At 41.7% G+C, this 16,207-nt stretch overlaps 1 protein-coding gene across 4 annotated transcripts in view; it reads left to right on the top strand.

The window, feature by feature from the left end:
• CCDC141 (coiled-coil domain containing 141) overlaps positions 1 to 16,207 on the top strand; it is a 646,235-nt gene that overhangs the window by 335,789 nt on the left and 294,239 nt on the right. For all 4 annotated transcript variants that reach the window (XM_069225437.1, XM_069225436.1, XM_069225434.1 and 1 more), the window contains exons 10-11: positions 3,224 to 3,365; positions 11,538 to 11,669. In XM_069225437.1, coding sequence (XP_069081538.1) covers positions 3,224 to 3,365; positions 11,538 to 11,669 — 274 coding nt within the window. The remainder of the gene's footprint in view (positions 1 to 3,223; positions 3,366 to 11,537; positions 11,670 to 16,207) is intronic.

Below are 16,207 nucleotides of genomic sequence, written 5' to 3'. Positions count from 1 at the left end.
ATGATGTCTGAAAGCACATCATTTTGGGGTACTCCTTGAAGGCCACCCACTTTGTCATTCTGTCATCTGTCGACCTTTCATTGTCCCTAAGGTAGATGTCAGTTTTAGTGTTAATACTGACCCTAAACAGTGTCTTGTAAGAAACGTGCTTACAACCTCCATCTCCCGTTTGGGATGCAGTCAATGTATCTACCCCACTGCAAATGAACCATCCCTTGGTTGTGATTAGAGATTGTCTTTCCTAAGTGTTCAGTGTATTCTGTTGCACCATGCATGTATCCAGAGTCTACAATCGGTCTAGAATGAAGGCTCTGTATGGGGGAGTAAAGAAGTATATTCCAGCCTCTCTGGAATAAGTGCTCATCATGTATCTGTCAGGTTCCAGTTTTACAATATCTCTATTATGTTGCTATTTGCACTGTTATAGCCTCTTTCCCAAATGGATGGTATTTGCATGAGTCTGATAAGATGTGGTATCAACAAGTCAGAGTATTTCTAGTTGAGAGGCGGCTGGTACGGAAGATTTGCAATTGCTATAAGTTTACTATCCAGAGCACCCTCTGGATTTGGATATCTTCCTTCTCGAATATTTTGTGCTGTACAACTGTCTCCTCCACCAACTGTGAGTCCTGGCACCTTCCGCTCGTATCGGATAGATACGCTGGAAATGATTCACAAAGTTAAACATACACTTTTGAGTTATTTATACTTTTGAGTAAATTTACTACCTTTTGGCTATTCACAAATTTAGAGTTGCATTTAATGCAAAATTGTAACTGACATGTCTCCACCAAATTGAAGGGCCTATGGGCTGCACACTTTTGAGTGAGTTTACTACTGTTTGACCAGCCACAAAATCTATGTGTAAGTTACACTTTTGATGTAAATTAATACTTAGATTTTGTGTGTTGCACTTTTGTAATAAATTTACACTCCTATTTTGTGAATAACCGAAAAGTGGTTAACTGAATGTGTCATAATCATTAACAAACGCTTTCCTGGGCATGATGCATTGAGCTATCCATGCCAAACCTAACTATGTGCTGTCATTTGTGGACCTTGAAAACTCTTGTGGGATCTTCAGGTCATGAGAGAGTGTTTCAGCACACACAGCGCTCCTGCTTCATACCCATAGTGTAACGGTGAATAACAGCCCACCCCCAAGTATTGTTGTACAGGTATCTCCTGCCTCCCTAAATGTAACCACTGGTATCATCAATCCTAGCACCGCAAGTCCCAAAGAGGCCGGCTGAGTGTCATCTGGCATGCTATATGCCACAACACAGATGGTGTTATTCACACTTTGAGTAAGTCCACTACTTTTTGGCTATTCACAAAATCTGAGTGTAAGTTACAGTTTTGGAGTAAGTTTACCCCTCTTTTTTTTTTAATTACACTTCCTCCTGTATGGCAAAAAGTGCACTCACTTAGTGAAGGTCTATTACTCGTCTCACCAAATCCCTGGCTGAGGCTTGCACCAATTCCAGTGCCATCTCAAATTCAGTGACCCTGTCAGAAAATTTTGGTTCGGTCTGCCCAAAGAGGGGGTGGTCCATGACATCTTTACCTATTTGGCCTCCAGGATTTTGTTTAGTTTGTCATGTGATGAATCAACTTCTGTTTGAATTTTTGTTGTTCAAGTGGTGAGGGACCCTTCAGCATCAGAATGAGTTATCTGTACTTTAGGTGCTTAAGGCCTCAGAGATTTTGGTTTCCCCATAATATAGGAGGCCAAGCTGCTAAGTTGAAGCCAGTATGTTGCTGCCTTATATCCTTGGTCTTTAGCTTTGTACACTTTGGCCTGTCGTTCCCACTTAATTGTTTACATTAATGTTCCCCAGTGATCGTGTATGTTAGGCTCAGAGAGAGACAACTTCATCATAGGGTCCATTGTTCATGCTATTGCCTCCACCCAATCCTCCACACCAGTACATAGTGTGCCTATGTTAGTCCCAGATGATGTTGAGACCTTTCTCCCCTATCTCAACCGTACCTGACCAGTGCATCAACGTGGCAGTCTCAGGGCTCCTCCTCCACTTCCTCCTCACACCACTCCATCCCATACGTGCTGCAGAGCCTGGCTGAGAGCTAGACGTAGCAGGAAGAGCCCCTCTCAGATTTCCGCCCTCCACACTCCATTGGAGGGCCCACGACCCCTGCAGAGGCGCCAGTAAGCAGGAATCTAGGCCTAGATGGAGCTGTTTTTGCTGGATCATGCAAGATTCAACCTCGTACTTGGGGAGTGTCAGCTTTGTGCATCTAGTCTTTCATCTTATTGAGCCACACCCCCATGAACAGCATTAAATGAAAAACTCTTAAAATCAAATAGTGGTAGCAAGGTGTTGGTTTGATTACCCCAATGTATAAATTAAAAAGTTAGGGGTAAAACACAATTCTTTAATTTTTATTGAATAACATACTAATGCGAATTATCATTAATGCGAATTATATAATTATTGAATTATCATTCAATTCCGCTCACCGTTGTCTTTGTTCTATTTCTATGTACAATGTATATCCATTCAGGACCTGATTTAAAAATATTTTATTTGAATGCCAATGGTACATACAGAGCTATTTATAGTCATTGTATAATAAAGCTTAAGAAGGAGGTGGTAAACAAACGCAGGGTACAGTCATGTTTTCATACACATTGCAATAAGCCCTGTGATCTGGTGAATGTGCGGTCTTTTCATGTCTAAAGGTTTGTAAAATATTTCTTGAATCCCCACTACCCATTAAATACTCCATCAAGGGCACAATTGAACCATATTATTTTATCACATGCATCGAGTACCAAATGTAACATTTATCAGTCCGTTCTCAGTGGTTTAGCAATGTCTGAGAAACTGGACTCCTGAATACAAAATTATATACGCCTTTCTTTTAATTGAAAAGAGTTTACAGAAGCAACTTGAGGCTACGGCAATGAACATGCAAATTTACAGATTAACACAACCAGTTGAACTCACATCATATGTTTTGATGCCACTTTACAGGATTACATACAGTTATGAATTAATCTTATTTACTTGTAATGCAGTGATTGACTTTAGGTCTGCTGCTGAAAAGCTTGAATTTCACAGATCATGGACTTGCTAGTTGACGCTAATGATGAACATAAGCTGTGCAGATGAAAGAGGAGAGCTATTATTATCTGTTTGTCCTCTTGGTGCCTGTCCACGCTTGAAGACTTGCTAACAGCTGGTTTGTTTATATTTAGCTTTCAAGTGACTGGAATCCAGGAAATGATTGGATACATTCAGAAAAGAGTGGATCAGCTAACCAACCAGTGCCCTGCACACAGGGAACAATCCTTAAAGAAGCAGCAGCGAATTGAATCACTGGAGGAGCACCTGAAGACGGTACATGCAGGCATGCAATTGTAAATGTGTCTGCTTTCCCCAAACATTGTCCTGTCTTCCTCTGCAAGGGCCCTCCTGCATTTTTCAAGTTCATGGGTAGTTTTGGATATACTGCAATGGTAAAGAAGGCTGTGCAAATTACTGGACTGTGCCATGTTTTTCTTCTCCACCACCGAACAATATTGCAGTAGGAGTCTTGTGACTTTCCTTCGTAGAAAATGTGGTGGCTACAATCCTTTGCCAATGCATTGAAATCAAGTGTTCACTCTGTAGCAAAGTTGAGTCAATCCCTACTTTCCCTGACGCATGTCTCATTTCAGAATAATGTGTGCAAGGCCACTTGCTTCTTTTATGGAAAGAATAGTTTAGAGAGCTCAACTGGGCGGACACAGGAGGAGCGTAACCATTAGTTAGTGGTACCTTGATGAGCAAAATACTTGAAAGGTGGTTGAAGGGTTTCACTCACTCTTTAATTGGTCCACTCCTACCTCCATGCAATCAATAGCCCGCACGAAGGAAAGTAGGTGGGGAGGCTAAAGCCCATCGGTGCAGTGCTGCCCCTGTACTCTGACTTTGTGGGGGTATCTGACGAAATAAGTTCAGGGACTCTGACGCAGAGTGAGAGAGTAGCAGGTGAGATCACCTGCCTTTGAAGATGTGCGAGGTGCTATGGAGCACAAGGTATGACAGATTTTCCGCTGGCGGCTGCTGCATTTGAGACCAGGGATTACAGTATTCTATTCTCTAGACTTCCCACAATTGTGAATGCAGATTTTACGACTGCGTTGCGTTCAACATCTTCCTAGCCCTGTTGTTTAATATCACAAAAGGGGAGTGTCAGTTATAGCCTGTGGACACACAACTATGTGTTAGAGTACAGGATGCCCATCGGCTCCATCAACCCCTCCAAACATACCTCCTTGAAATGATCTGTAAAATCAGGTAACAAAGTATTTGTTAAATTATTTAAAATTGTTACAAAATAAGTCAGAACTGGTGGTTGCTGATGGGTCCCACTCGCACTTATTTTGGCGGACTGGCATTCATTTTACTGTATCAGAAGTTTACCAATAGCAAGAGAGGGGAAAAACACCAAGCAGAAAGGCGGAGGAAGAGAAAGACAGAAAATCAGATACAAGGGGAGAAAGCAGGAGCCTGCAAGAGTGAAATAAAGGCAGGTGACAGGGAGTGTCTGCGAGTGGATTAAAGAAACATGAGGTGGATTAAAAAAAACACACACATTTTTTTTTTTTTTTTTGTTTTTTACAAATTAAGCACTATTCCTGCATATTAAAAAACAAATGAATGCAAGACAATTACTTGCAGCCCAGTGAATCTAAAACCACTGTCAGCATTTTTTGCTAAAAATAAATCTGCTTCGGTGGGACGCAGCTGTATTTTCTGCTGTAACTAATTTTCACACTCGCTACTAAAGTAAAAATCTATGCATCATTTTCGCCGTGGACATGAGCCTGTGGTCCCAGGCTTTTGCGGTGTAGCAGAGCTGTTTTTTTCCAACTATGTACACCAAAACAGATTCTGTTATATCTTTCACAGCGCTGCCATTGTGGTCGGATCTGCCTTGCTCTTTTGACTTCACATCAATGTCTTATATAAGGAGATGCTGCCAGCACGCTTTTTCAAAAGCTTCAGGGGGTCCGGACCACTGCCCTCTGTGTCCCAGACTGTCTGAATTTGAAAGTTAACCGTTAATCGCGTACCTCAGAATCTTTTGTAGCAAATCAAATCAGCTCTGTAAACGGCACCCTATTCCATCTTTGTATGAATGTAACAAGTGGGGCTGACAGTGGAAATCCTCCCATTAAAAAAAATTCTATATGGGATGAAATAACCCCGCCATAAAATACAAGGAAAATGCAGGTCAGCAAGGAGTTATGTGGCCAGTTAGAACAAGGCCAAATGACTAGTTCCCCAATAAGGTCATGAAACTCCAACTTTTTTTAGACCTGCATGCTATAGCCGTTCTTGTGATAATTTGACAAACTTTAAGTACTTGTTGAAGGCAAAGTTAGTCTAGCTGCAGTTCAGGTCTCAAGCACTTTCAACCTGAGGAACTTATGCACAAAAAGGCTGACTGCAAAAAGTAGTCACAAAATACACACCACTTTACGACCAGTCTTTAATTTTGTGATGCAACCTAAGAACTAATCAATTGTATTGCAAAATCCCCAGTCGCAGGGGTTCACAGACGGACCTGCCTAATGAGTTAATTTGGCAAATAATAATCTGCGACTCCCTCTTACTGACTGTGAATGTAGGATGGAGGCTTGCATGGGACATCAGACCTCCGTCACTGCATTTGCATTGCCAATGGGGAAAAAAAAATGAAAAGCCTCCCATATCAATTAAAGAGACAGGTGATGTTTTTTAAAAAAGCTTCCTGTTAGGGAAAATATTAGGGGGTAAGGCAGTGCTTCAGTGTACAGTTACTTGCTCCCCATGAGGCCACTGACAAGAATGCCAAAGGGGAAGTCATCCCACAGGGAAAACTTCAACTATTCGAATCAGTTACCAACCCAGTTCAGGGGTCAGTAACTGATCAATGGCTTCAATCATAGCAACAGTCAGAAAACATGTGATATCTAGCTCTGTGACTTATAAATGGGAGGGGGACACTCCCTCAAGACCCCTCCTATTTGCGAGTGTCGATAAGGCACTCATTCAGAAAGATGTTTCTGACCATAAAAATACTTTTGTAATTTGTAAAAAAATCACTTTTGTAGTCATAAATGTTGTGATTTTGAGATTCATGAAGACTGCGACCACAATAGGGGCTTGGTACCTCAGGCCTTTGGTCCCTACAGGGGGAAGTAAGAAGAAGTGTTCAGGCTTCAGTGTTCTGGGACATTGCAATTTTTGCAACTTTATCTTAGTTTAACCTAGCACATGCTGCTACAATAATTGACACAATGAAGGTTTGAGATTTTGAGCATTTGAGGTTGTTTAAGCACCCTCATAAATATTTGCTGATTTTAATGTACTTTTGTACTAGGTGTTAAAATCCGTTGTTCACGCAAGCATCCAGTATATTTTGTTTTGTGGCCTGTACTAAAACTGTGGAACTGGTTCAGGGACAATGTAAGAGTGCCACATACCACCACCACCTAGAAGATATGCGTGTTTATGCTGAGAAGCAGCCTTTAATGAAGGTGTTGAAACTAATGATACTTATTTTGTTGAAATCCTTAGGTATAAGTTTAATTCATAGTTTTCTGTTGTAGTATTAATCACCTGAGAATGTACTCTTTTTGGCATGATCATCCTTTTTTTTTTACGGATGTCCCTGCGTTTCTTTTGTGCAATGGGGCACTGCTAGGCAGGCCTCAGTGCATTTGCTCTGAGCCCTAAAATGAGGTATAAGTATAATGAGGTAACTCCTACTCAACATATGTAACTTTCCTACAAGGTCATGGAGCTTCAGAAACACACCCATGACATGGGAAAAAGTGAAATATATCTGTGGACTGCAGCTCGTATTGTGCCATAAGAAACATGGTTTCACGCCTACCAGGGCACCCGACTGCTGCAGTTTAAACCTGTGGTCCTGCCTGCCAAAATAACCCCTTGGGACAGGAGAAATACCTTCCTTTTAAATATAAATAAGGGACCTCTATGTAAGCTCTGTAGCCCAGAAGGTAGGGTGTATAGTAATTCATTCTTACATGATAAATATAATGTTACCACCTCTCTACATTGATAAGGCCCAAAAAGCTATTTTACTTTGAAATGCTGTGCTTTCCTATAAGGAAACTATAGGGAAAACTGTAGTACAGATTAAAATAATAATTCTGGTATCTCCTTTTTGAGACCAGCTAGAAAAATAGTTTACCCACTATGTTTAATATTTGCTAATTGTCCAACTCAGTGGTGAGGTTGGATTCTTAATGAACATAGTAAAAGTGACTTTTAGAAATTTATCATTTTGATTCCTGAAGTAGCTGGAAGCCAACTTGCATTAGCTCTTCAGTAGCTACCCAGCCAGTGCTTGACCCTTAATTAGGTGTGAAAACTGCTCTCAGAGCAGGAAAAAATGCCTGGATGTGCAGAGGTATTTTCTTCATCTTGCAGGAAGGATAAAATGGACTCAGGAACATCAGAAACTTGTAAATGCCCCTCCCGTTTCATAAGTAAATGCAAGCTGAGACTTGGAGAAGGCAACCCTTTGTTCAACCAGCCAGGCTCACACCAAACCCAGTGGGCGGTAAGCTACCCCCAGAACCAATTTGAGTGATCACGGAGGAAGGGACTGCTCATTTCACTGGCCACATTTTTGGATGGGCACACTGTCTCTGCACAAGGGAGAAAGGGTTCCTCCATTTTGGATTTTCGGAGTAAGGTGCACTATGGGATTGCGTACAGTGGGGTAAACGGCAACTGTTGCAAGAGTGGGTTGGGTTGCTACCTGGGAATGTTTCACCCCATCGGTTAGGGAGGAGCAGGTGTCACCGTCTGCAAGGGTGGGACTGGAATAGAAAATCAGCCTCGGAACCAAAAAAAAGGTGGCTCCCATTGGTGAATTAGAAAGCTAGGAAATTGGCACATGTTTAAAAACTGGAGCAGGTTTGAACTTTTAAAGGCATGCCGCTGTATACGTGTTTTGCAAGGCATGAAAGACTACATGGATTTGAGCTTGCTGTAGGCAATATTTGTGGTAATATCAAGGAAATCAACAGTAGAAACTGGCCCAGCAGATCATAAAACAGGCCCACAAACAGCCAAAACAATGGCTGTTGCACTGACCTTTATGACCAGCCCATCAGGCACTGCTTGGATGCCCTATAGGCCAGTCTTTCATTGCCCACTAGCCTGTGCCGACTATAAATGTTGCACCAAAGTGCCCTCCTCAAAACACTGTCTGAACCTGTGGAACAACACAACAAGGACTGTACCTGATGTTTGAGTCATGTGGGGGGAGCTGAAGGACTGGACCTTTTCCCACTTGTACCCCAGACACAAAAGTGGAATTCAAGGGTCAAGTTGGCTGACCTGTGTGGCTATGGAGGCACAACATGCTGCAAGAGGCCTTTTACCAGAAGTGTACAGCTGACCAGTAGCAACTAGACATGGAAAGGACCGTGGTGGTGGCCTCTGCTGGAGTGATTTATGATCCCCAAGTGCTGTTCCTAACATCATGGCCTAACTGGACTTCTCCTAACAATAAAAAGTTGGGACTTCCAGACATCTAGAGGACCGGACCAACCAAGCCAACCAATCAAAGGCTCAACTTTGCTGGACTAAAGAAATGGCTTTATCCCGCTTTGAGCTTCTCTGAAGTAGCAAATTTAATACAGCCTTGGTGAGAAGGTAAACAGCCTTGTGGAACTTATCATTGGATACTGCCTGCAACCGTGTCCTGCCGGAGGATTTTGAGGTGTGAAAAAGAGATTAAGGGCCCTATTATGAGTTTGGCGGATGGGAAAGCCCATACACCAAACTCCCAACAGGGTGGCCGCTGCCTATGCGATGACCTTCCTGCCTGGTCGGTGGAAAACCCGAGTTTCCGCCCACTGGCCTAGCGAGAAACAGGCTACAGCATTGTCTCCGGCTCGTAATTGAGCTGGTGGCGATGTTGTCGCCTGCAGGGTGCACCAGCACCCTTGCAATGTTCACTGTCTGTAAAGCAGACAGTGAACATTGTGATGGTACTGGCCAGGGGGGCCTCTGCACTGCCCATGCCATGTGCATGGGTGGTGCAGAGGCCCCCCGTGGCCCCCTGCACCCCTTCTCCGCCAGCCTTTTCATGGTGGTGCTACTGCCATGAAACTACTAGCAGAGAAGGGGGTCGTAATCCCCAGGGTGGCCTGGTTGCAGCATTGCCCTGGCGGATTAGGACCGCCACCAACCTCCAGACCGCTGGTATCTGAGATCCTGGCGGAGCTAGCCCAACCACCAAGGTTGTATTGTGGCAGTCAGACCACCACAGCAAGCGTGGCAGTCTAGAGACCGCCACACTCATAATCAGGCCCAAAGTCTGAACATAGAAATTTGACCAGGCTAATCACTCCAAGGTCCTAGGTGACTGTTGACTATCATTGGCACTTAATGCTGTTTGGCCTGATTGTTCCCTACAGTTTCTAAAATTCATATCACTAATTTCCCTTATTGGATTTTTGGTTGTTTGGTGTCATTTTGTTTAATAAATTTTACTCTATTCTTCTTAATTGAAGTGGGATTTTTATTATATTGTGCTTTTTGCTTTACAAATTTTCTTTAAGATAGGCCTGCCTGCTCTGTGTCATAACTACCAGGGCTGAGCTAAGGTTTACATTATTGAAACAATTGACTGAACATAACAGTTCACTGACTTTATTACTTGTGTTGAACTTCCATAAACCACAATTATGTATTCAATTTGTTACAGTGATAAAACCCATTATCTTATAAAGAACTTTAGCTAAATACATAAAGCAGTTTTAGGGTCTGACCAACAAAAAGTGACTGCAAACTGTTCAGCAAGGTTTTGTGACCTGTGCACAAATCTCCAGCGCAGGGGGTTGAAAAAGGTGTTGCATAATGAATATTCATTAGGTAGGTTGATATTTGCGACCCTCCTGTGATTGACTACAAACTCTTGGGTGATGGCTTGCGAGGACAGCAGAATAGCTGACTGCATGCCCTCGTTTGCATTCCCAAGGAGGGTAAAGTTTTCAACTGGTTCTCATTCTACCTAACAATCCCCCTCTTGCCTTTTCCAGATTTCCAAGCAGTACCCTTTTGCTCGATTGCAGCCCCAATCCTTCTGGATGTTTGTGCAATGCAGCTTGCTGCGGAAGATTGTGTGCATACTCATTGTCTACAATTAAGATATTTCTGGCACACAACCATACTTTAAAGTACCTTCTGGGTCAAATAATTTTCAGCTTTCTTTGGCCTTAAAAAATAGAAACCTGGATTGAAAGACACAAGCCTCAAAAAAGCTCTTGCTCATCTCCTCAGCAAACTCTGGCCTTCGAGCCCATTCCTGGCAGACTTCCTTCGCTGCTGCTCTTCACTGCAAATAACATTGCTCCCTCAGTCATTGATAACATGAAGTCTGACTAGCACCCCTCAAGGCACTTCATGGAGCAGGCTGCCTGGTTATCCACACATAGAATTTATTGATAACCACAGTCCTATTGGTCATCAGGGGCTCCTCTTAGAAGAAAGGTGCGTTTTCAAATTTCCCCACAGTGTGTCTTTTCTGTTTGCAGAATACAAGCTTGATTATCTCTGGGGGGAGAGAGGGGTGGGCAAAGTGTTTTACACAGCACAGATATTCAGGTTATTTACACTCTTGAATCTAATAGAAACTGTGATTTTACCCGGTTGTTGTCATGCTGGTCTCATAATATGGAGGTTTCTACTTCCTGAGCTTTCTGTGACTGCTATAAACTCAAAAATGAAATGTCACTTCTCATGCTCATAGTCCTAGGTCATTGGTACTGAAGCTACATTACACATGGCCTCTCTTTACTACTGCCTCTGGTTTTTCATTCACCGTTCCCTCCACAATTCACTACTCACTTCCCCCAATGGCATCCCTTTTGATGTGGGATTTATGTCAGCTAGGTGACCTGGTATATAACCGTTTCTATTCTCTTTTGTATTGAATGCTTTCTCTCAGATGGGCTGATTCTTTTGCCATGCCTTACATCCCGTATTTATACTTTTTTTAGCGCCACATTTGCGCCGCATTTTGACGTAAAACGGCGCAAACCTACAAAATACAATGGTATTTTGCAAGTTTGCGCCGTTTTTGCGTCAAAAAACGACGCAAATGCGGCGCAAAAAAGTATAAATACGGGCTGTTTTGTGAATTCCTCCAACAAGCGTCTCATAATTTTACAGTGTTCTGGTGCCACACTAAAACATCTTGAAAATAAATAAAATTCCAACCTCACCTCTGAACTTGGAGAAAATCATCCGAATGGGAGATTTTACATGACTCTAAATTCAGTCAGCAGGCATAAAATCCCCAGATCCCAATACAAATTAGAATATGGGATTTACACCTGGCTTTTGTGCTTGTAAGTTTTGCTTGGGTGTACAAAACATTTAGGAATCATGTGATTCTATGGGGTGCCTTACTTTAACAAACATGCCAAATTAACTTTCTTAACATTTATTAACTCCCAGTAATGTATTTATTTTATTACGAATGATTTTCAAAAGGTATCAATGTCTGTGGAGAAAATCAGTTCCGAACTTGCCCACAATGTGGAGGATCCGAAAGATGCAGGATCCACTCTGAAAGAAACAGAGAAGCTACTGCACAAGTACATGGAGTTGGCCAGACAAGCAATGGTAAAACTGTCTATTTAATGTCTAACTACTGTTTAATCTAACTGTTGGTCCGTATGGTTCTTCGAGACTTGACACAGTGACAGCTAATATCAATACAGATCATCCATCACCAGTGCAGGAGCAAGGGAAGTTGCACTTCCCTTGCTGTACCCAGAACTAACATCCACAAATGTGATAGAACGTTAGGGAAACTTAGAATTAACTATCAAGTCACATACCCATTGATCAGGCTATCATCTACTTAAAATAAAGGGTAGCATTTGTGAAGTTTCAAAGTTTGTTTTTCTTCTCACAAAACTGAACATTCTGTATGTCAAGAGGCTCTTTTTTGTTCTTAAATACTTTAATTTTTCAGAATTTAAACATCTGTCTCACAAGCATTCTCTCACAATAACTATATTGTCTAGAAAACAGATGTTTTTTGAAGTTGCCTCAATTGATACGCTAGGAAATAAATCTCTGTAAAGTTTGTGGTCCCTCACACAACTTGGAGACTCTGCTATACAAGATCATACCTTGTTTTTATTTAAATTGGTGGGATTAAAAAATAATATGTCTCATGCTAGTTCTCATCCAATGCATATGTTTTTGTTTCAATAAATTACATTGATGTTTCACAAGTAAAAAATTTTCAGGTTTATGTTCTCACATAACACGTGTTATGCTAAATCACTAACTATATTTTTAATTCAAACTAGTGTGCAGGAATGTTTTAAATACAATGGTCAGGAGATAGTGAAAACTCTGGCCTGCTTGTGATCTTCTTTCAGTCTAACCTATTTTCTCTTTCTGTCTCTCTTTCTTTTTCTGTCTTGGTCTAAAAAATGACTACATCTTGATTTTTCAATAAATTGCTTACAACTAAAGTTGTATAAATGTGTTTGAAACAAAGGTGATTGGAAACAGGCATTGTTACATTTATTTCGAAATGGTTCAGAACTGTATTGGAATTTTGACCTACGTGATGGTTTGTCAAACCAATAACATACAAGTCATCTTAGTGTATCTGAAGATACATTTTTGTCATTCACGGTGTTCAAGATGACATTTCTGTTTAAGTCAGTGTTGATATTTGTCTAACTGTTCTTATCATTATGCATTTTTGGTAACTATCTGAAACCAGGATCCAGATTAACCCTTATGTCCTCCTCACTGATGTTGTCATCAGTTGGAAAAACAGCTCCCAAAATATGCCCCTTGCCAACCCCTCGAAGTGCATTTATTCAATTTACTTAATTGGAAATAAAAAAAGAAAAAAAAACACTATGCCACCTTCTGTCTACTTTATAGTGTTCAAAACTTCAATTGAAGTTATGAGGATACATTTACGGGTATATGCTAGTCAAACAGATATCAAAAATACCCATATGTAATATCACTCATGTGCACCTTTAAAAATTAAGTTTACATATTCAGTCATCAGATTTAGCAACTCCAGCTTCACAAGTTTTACTAAAAACATATGACAATGTTTTTGTCCACAGTCATGGGCGTTCCTGAAACTGGGACCATAATTTTATAATGACCAGTTGAAGAGATTGTCAATTCAGCAGAGTTGATTTACCAGATGTGATGCAGTCATTCATTGCCCCACTTATAGGCTACTATATTCACCAGAACGCGACATCTCACAGCACTCGGCCGTTTCATGGACTGCACCTTGGACTTATCATGGCCCTTCAATTCGCAATTACTTTCTAACCGTGTTGACACCTTTTATTGGGACACGCTTAATTACCAGCCTTATTACAGTTTTAGATGTGCAACCAACATCGTAACTTGGATATTTCTATTTTTTGTACAACTATACCTACTTTTAAGCCTTGAAAAAGTCACCTGTGTGACGAAACACGTGTTGGCTGTGTTTGATGGACGTTCCCTCTCAATGAAGCAAACTGCGTCTTCAATTAAAGAGACTTTCTACTAAGAACTTGGGGTACTTACGTGCCTTTTTCTCTTCTCTAATGAACTCAACATACTTTGGATGCTACTACTTATATGTTACTGCTGTTTACAGTGTGTGCTGTGGTCTTTATTGTTTATTATTCATTGCCCCACTGTTTAGAACTTAATAAGAATTTTTAGCATTTACCTAGGGCCTTTACTTCTATCGATTGTATGGAGTATTCTTACTTGGAAATATTGCCAGGGTTCCTGACACTTTTATCTCTTAGTCAATTTGAAGTAGTGGACATGTCTGAATTATCAGACTTCTAGAGATGGCCAGTACATTCATGAGTATCATCGTAAAAGTCCCACAATCAAGTTTGACTGCCAAAAAATGTGTACCACAAGTAGGGATGCTAGCAAAGTATGGATCCTAGAATGATCTTAAAGATAATAAGAAAATAAATTACCACACTAAAAGTAAAACAGCAAGTATCCTCAAATTTCTCTGAAGACAGTACACAACCAGTACTTAAACTTACAGTGAAGCTGACCTTGAATCACTTGAACCTGGCAACTATACGTGATGAGGCTTTGACAAAATGAAACTGAATATAATTATTAGATGAACTTGAACATTTGAAACCAAAAATTGACATTAATGAAGCACAAACATGGACATGATAATGGTATAAAGTGGACATCGGTGTAGGATGGCTGTCACAATCTTATTATATTGGGTGACTGTGTTAGTAACAGGTGGCAGGAGGGCATTTTGACTATGGGGGAAGAGGCTTAGAGAATTCATCATGCCTAAAATATGTTCTGTTTTCTATTCACCCCCCAACTCACATTCTTGTTCAGTTATACACTCCATAAACGTAAAAATGAATAATGTTGGCAGCTTCCCAAGTATAACCCTCTCGGCCAGAAACGTTCCAGTCTACACAATGAAGCAGATGTGAACTACTCTGTGTGAATATGAATGCTCAAATATGTCGGATTCTTTTTCACACTGCATTTTGATTGATATTAGCATAATACTTTTTTTTAAATCATACAGTTCAAAGAAGGATGAACTCCCTCTAGTTACAAGTTTGATAAAATAGGTCAAATCTTCAAACGATTAACTAAATAGCTTACTGGATTCACTTTTTTCTACACTGATACAAACCAACAAATGTAGTCTAACGGTTAAAGAAATGTGATAACTACTCATCACAGCTAGGCACACTAGATTACCAGGAGAATATATTGATGCAGGTGGTCTGTTTGCTTGCTCATTTTACCATATCTCAGATGGCCTTAAGTACAATAGAATGCAAATGTGTAGGCAGGACTACATTTGTATTGACTTGTACAGAGATAATAGTAGTTGAAATTGATTCAACATTCGACTCACAAACTCCAATAGATGAGCTCTCTTTGAAAAAATGGGCAAATGGGTCCCCATCCTGGAGCAGGCACTCACATGGGGGTATTTGAAAGGATCTCTCAGGAACATGTAGAAAAGTTGATGGCATAGGTCAAGTCTGTCTCTCCACTCAACTCTTGCCCCGCTTCATCTTTTCTTGCCTACCACCCATACTAAATTCTTATCTAACCCAAATCTTTAATCTCTCCTTATCAGAGGCACAATACCCCAATATGTAAAAACAAGCACTAGAACTACCTTTGGCCCAAACCTTGAGGATAGATGTCTCCATCCTTTAAAATTATCGACCCATATCATTGTCCCACTACATGACCAAGGTCTTGGAAAAACTAGTCAGCGGACAACTAACCAGCCTCCTGGAGAACAACAACCTGCTAGATTGATCACAGATGGGATTCAGAGGCAAACAACACAGAATCCACCTTCCTTGCTGTACTGCATAAAATCAGGTTGGAAGAGGATCAAGGCAAGGCTGTAGTCCTGATAATACTCGATCTCCCAATGGCATTTGATACTGTTCCCCATAGTTCAATGATAAAAAAGCATTATGAGATTGGGCTTCATTCCAACACCCTACAATGGTTTGGCTCCTTCTTAAGTTAAAGAACACAGAGGGGGTCATTCCGAGTTTGGTGGGTGGCCAAACCCAAAACACCACCTGACCGCTGGTGCCGTTAGGACACCGCTGGCCCTCTTTCGACTTCACCGCAGGTCCGGCGGTCGGGAACAGTGTTTCCGCCCACCAGCCCTGCGGTGAAGAGGGCCTTAACATTGATGCAGGCTCGGAATTGAGCCGCCACTAATGTGGCGGTGCAGGGCGTGCAGGAGCACCCGTCGCGCATTTCACTGCCCGTAATTTGGGCAGTGAAATGCGCGATGGGGCTGTGCATGGGGGCCCCTGCACCTCCCATGCGAAGTGCATGGGCAGTGCAGGAGCCCCCAGGGCCCCCCCAGCACCTCCATTCCACTAGTTTGTCTACGGCGGTGTGAACAGGACTCGTAATCCTGCGGTGTTTGCAGCACTGCCGTGGCGGATTACAACCACCGGGACCGCCAGGCTGAGAGCTGTCTCCAGCCTGACGGTGTCGGTGGTATTACAGCGGCGTTTCTGTCTCAAGACCGCCAGACTCTTAATGACCCCCTCACGTCCACCCAGCTTGTCATTTTGATAAGGGAGAGACATCATGAAACAAGAGATAACCTGGCCAGGTGTCTC

This window comes from Pleurodeles waltl, chromosome 3_1 (genome assembly GCF_031143425.1).
Source record: "Pleurodeles waltl isolate 20211129_DDA chromosome 3_1, aPleWal1.hap1.20221129, whole genome shotgun sequence".
Lineage (NCBI taxonomy): Eukaryota > Metazoa > Chordata > Amphibia > Caudata > Salamandridae > Pleurodeles > Pleurodeles waltl.
The sequence above is the reverse complement of the archived record's forward strand: the minus strand, read 5'-3'. Positions and strand labels throughout refer to the sequence as shown.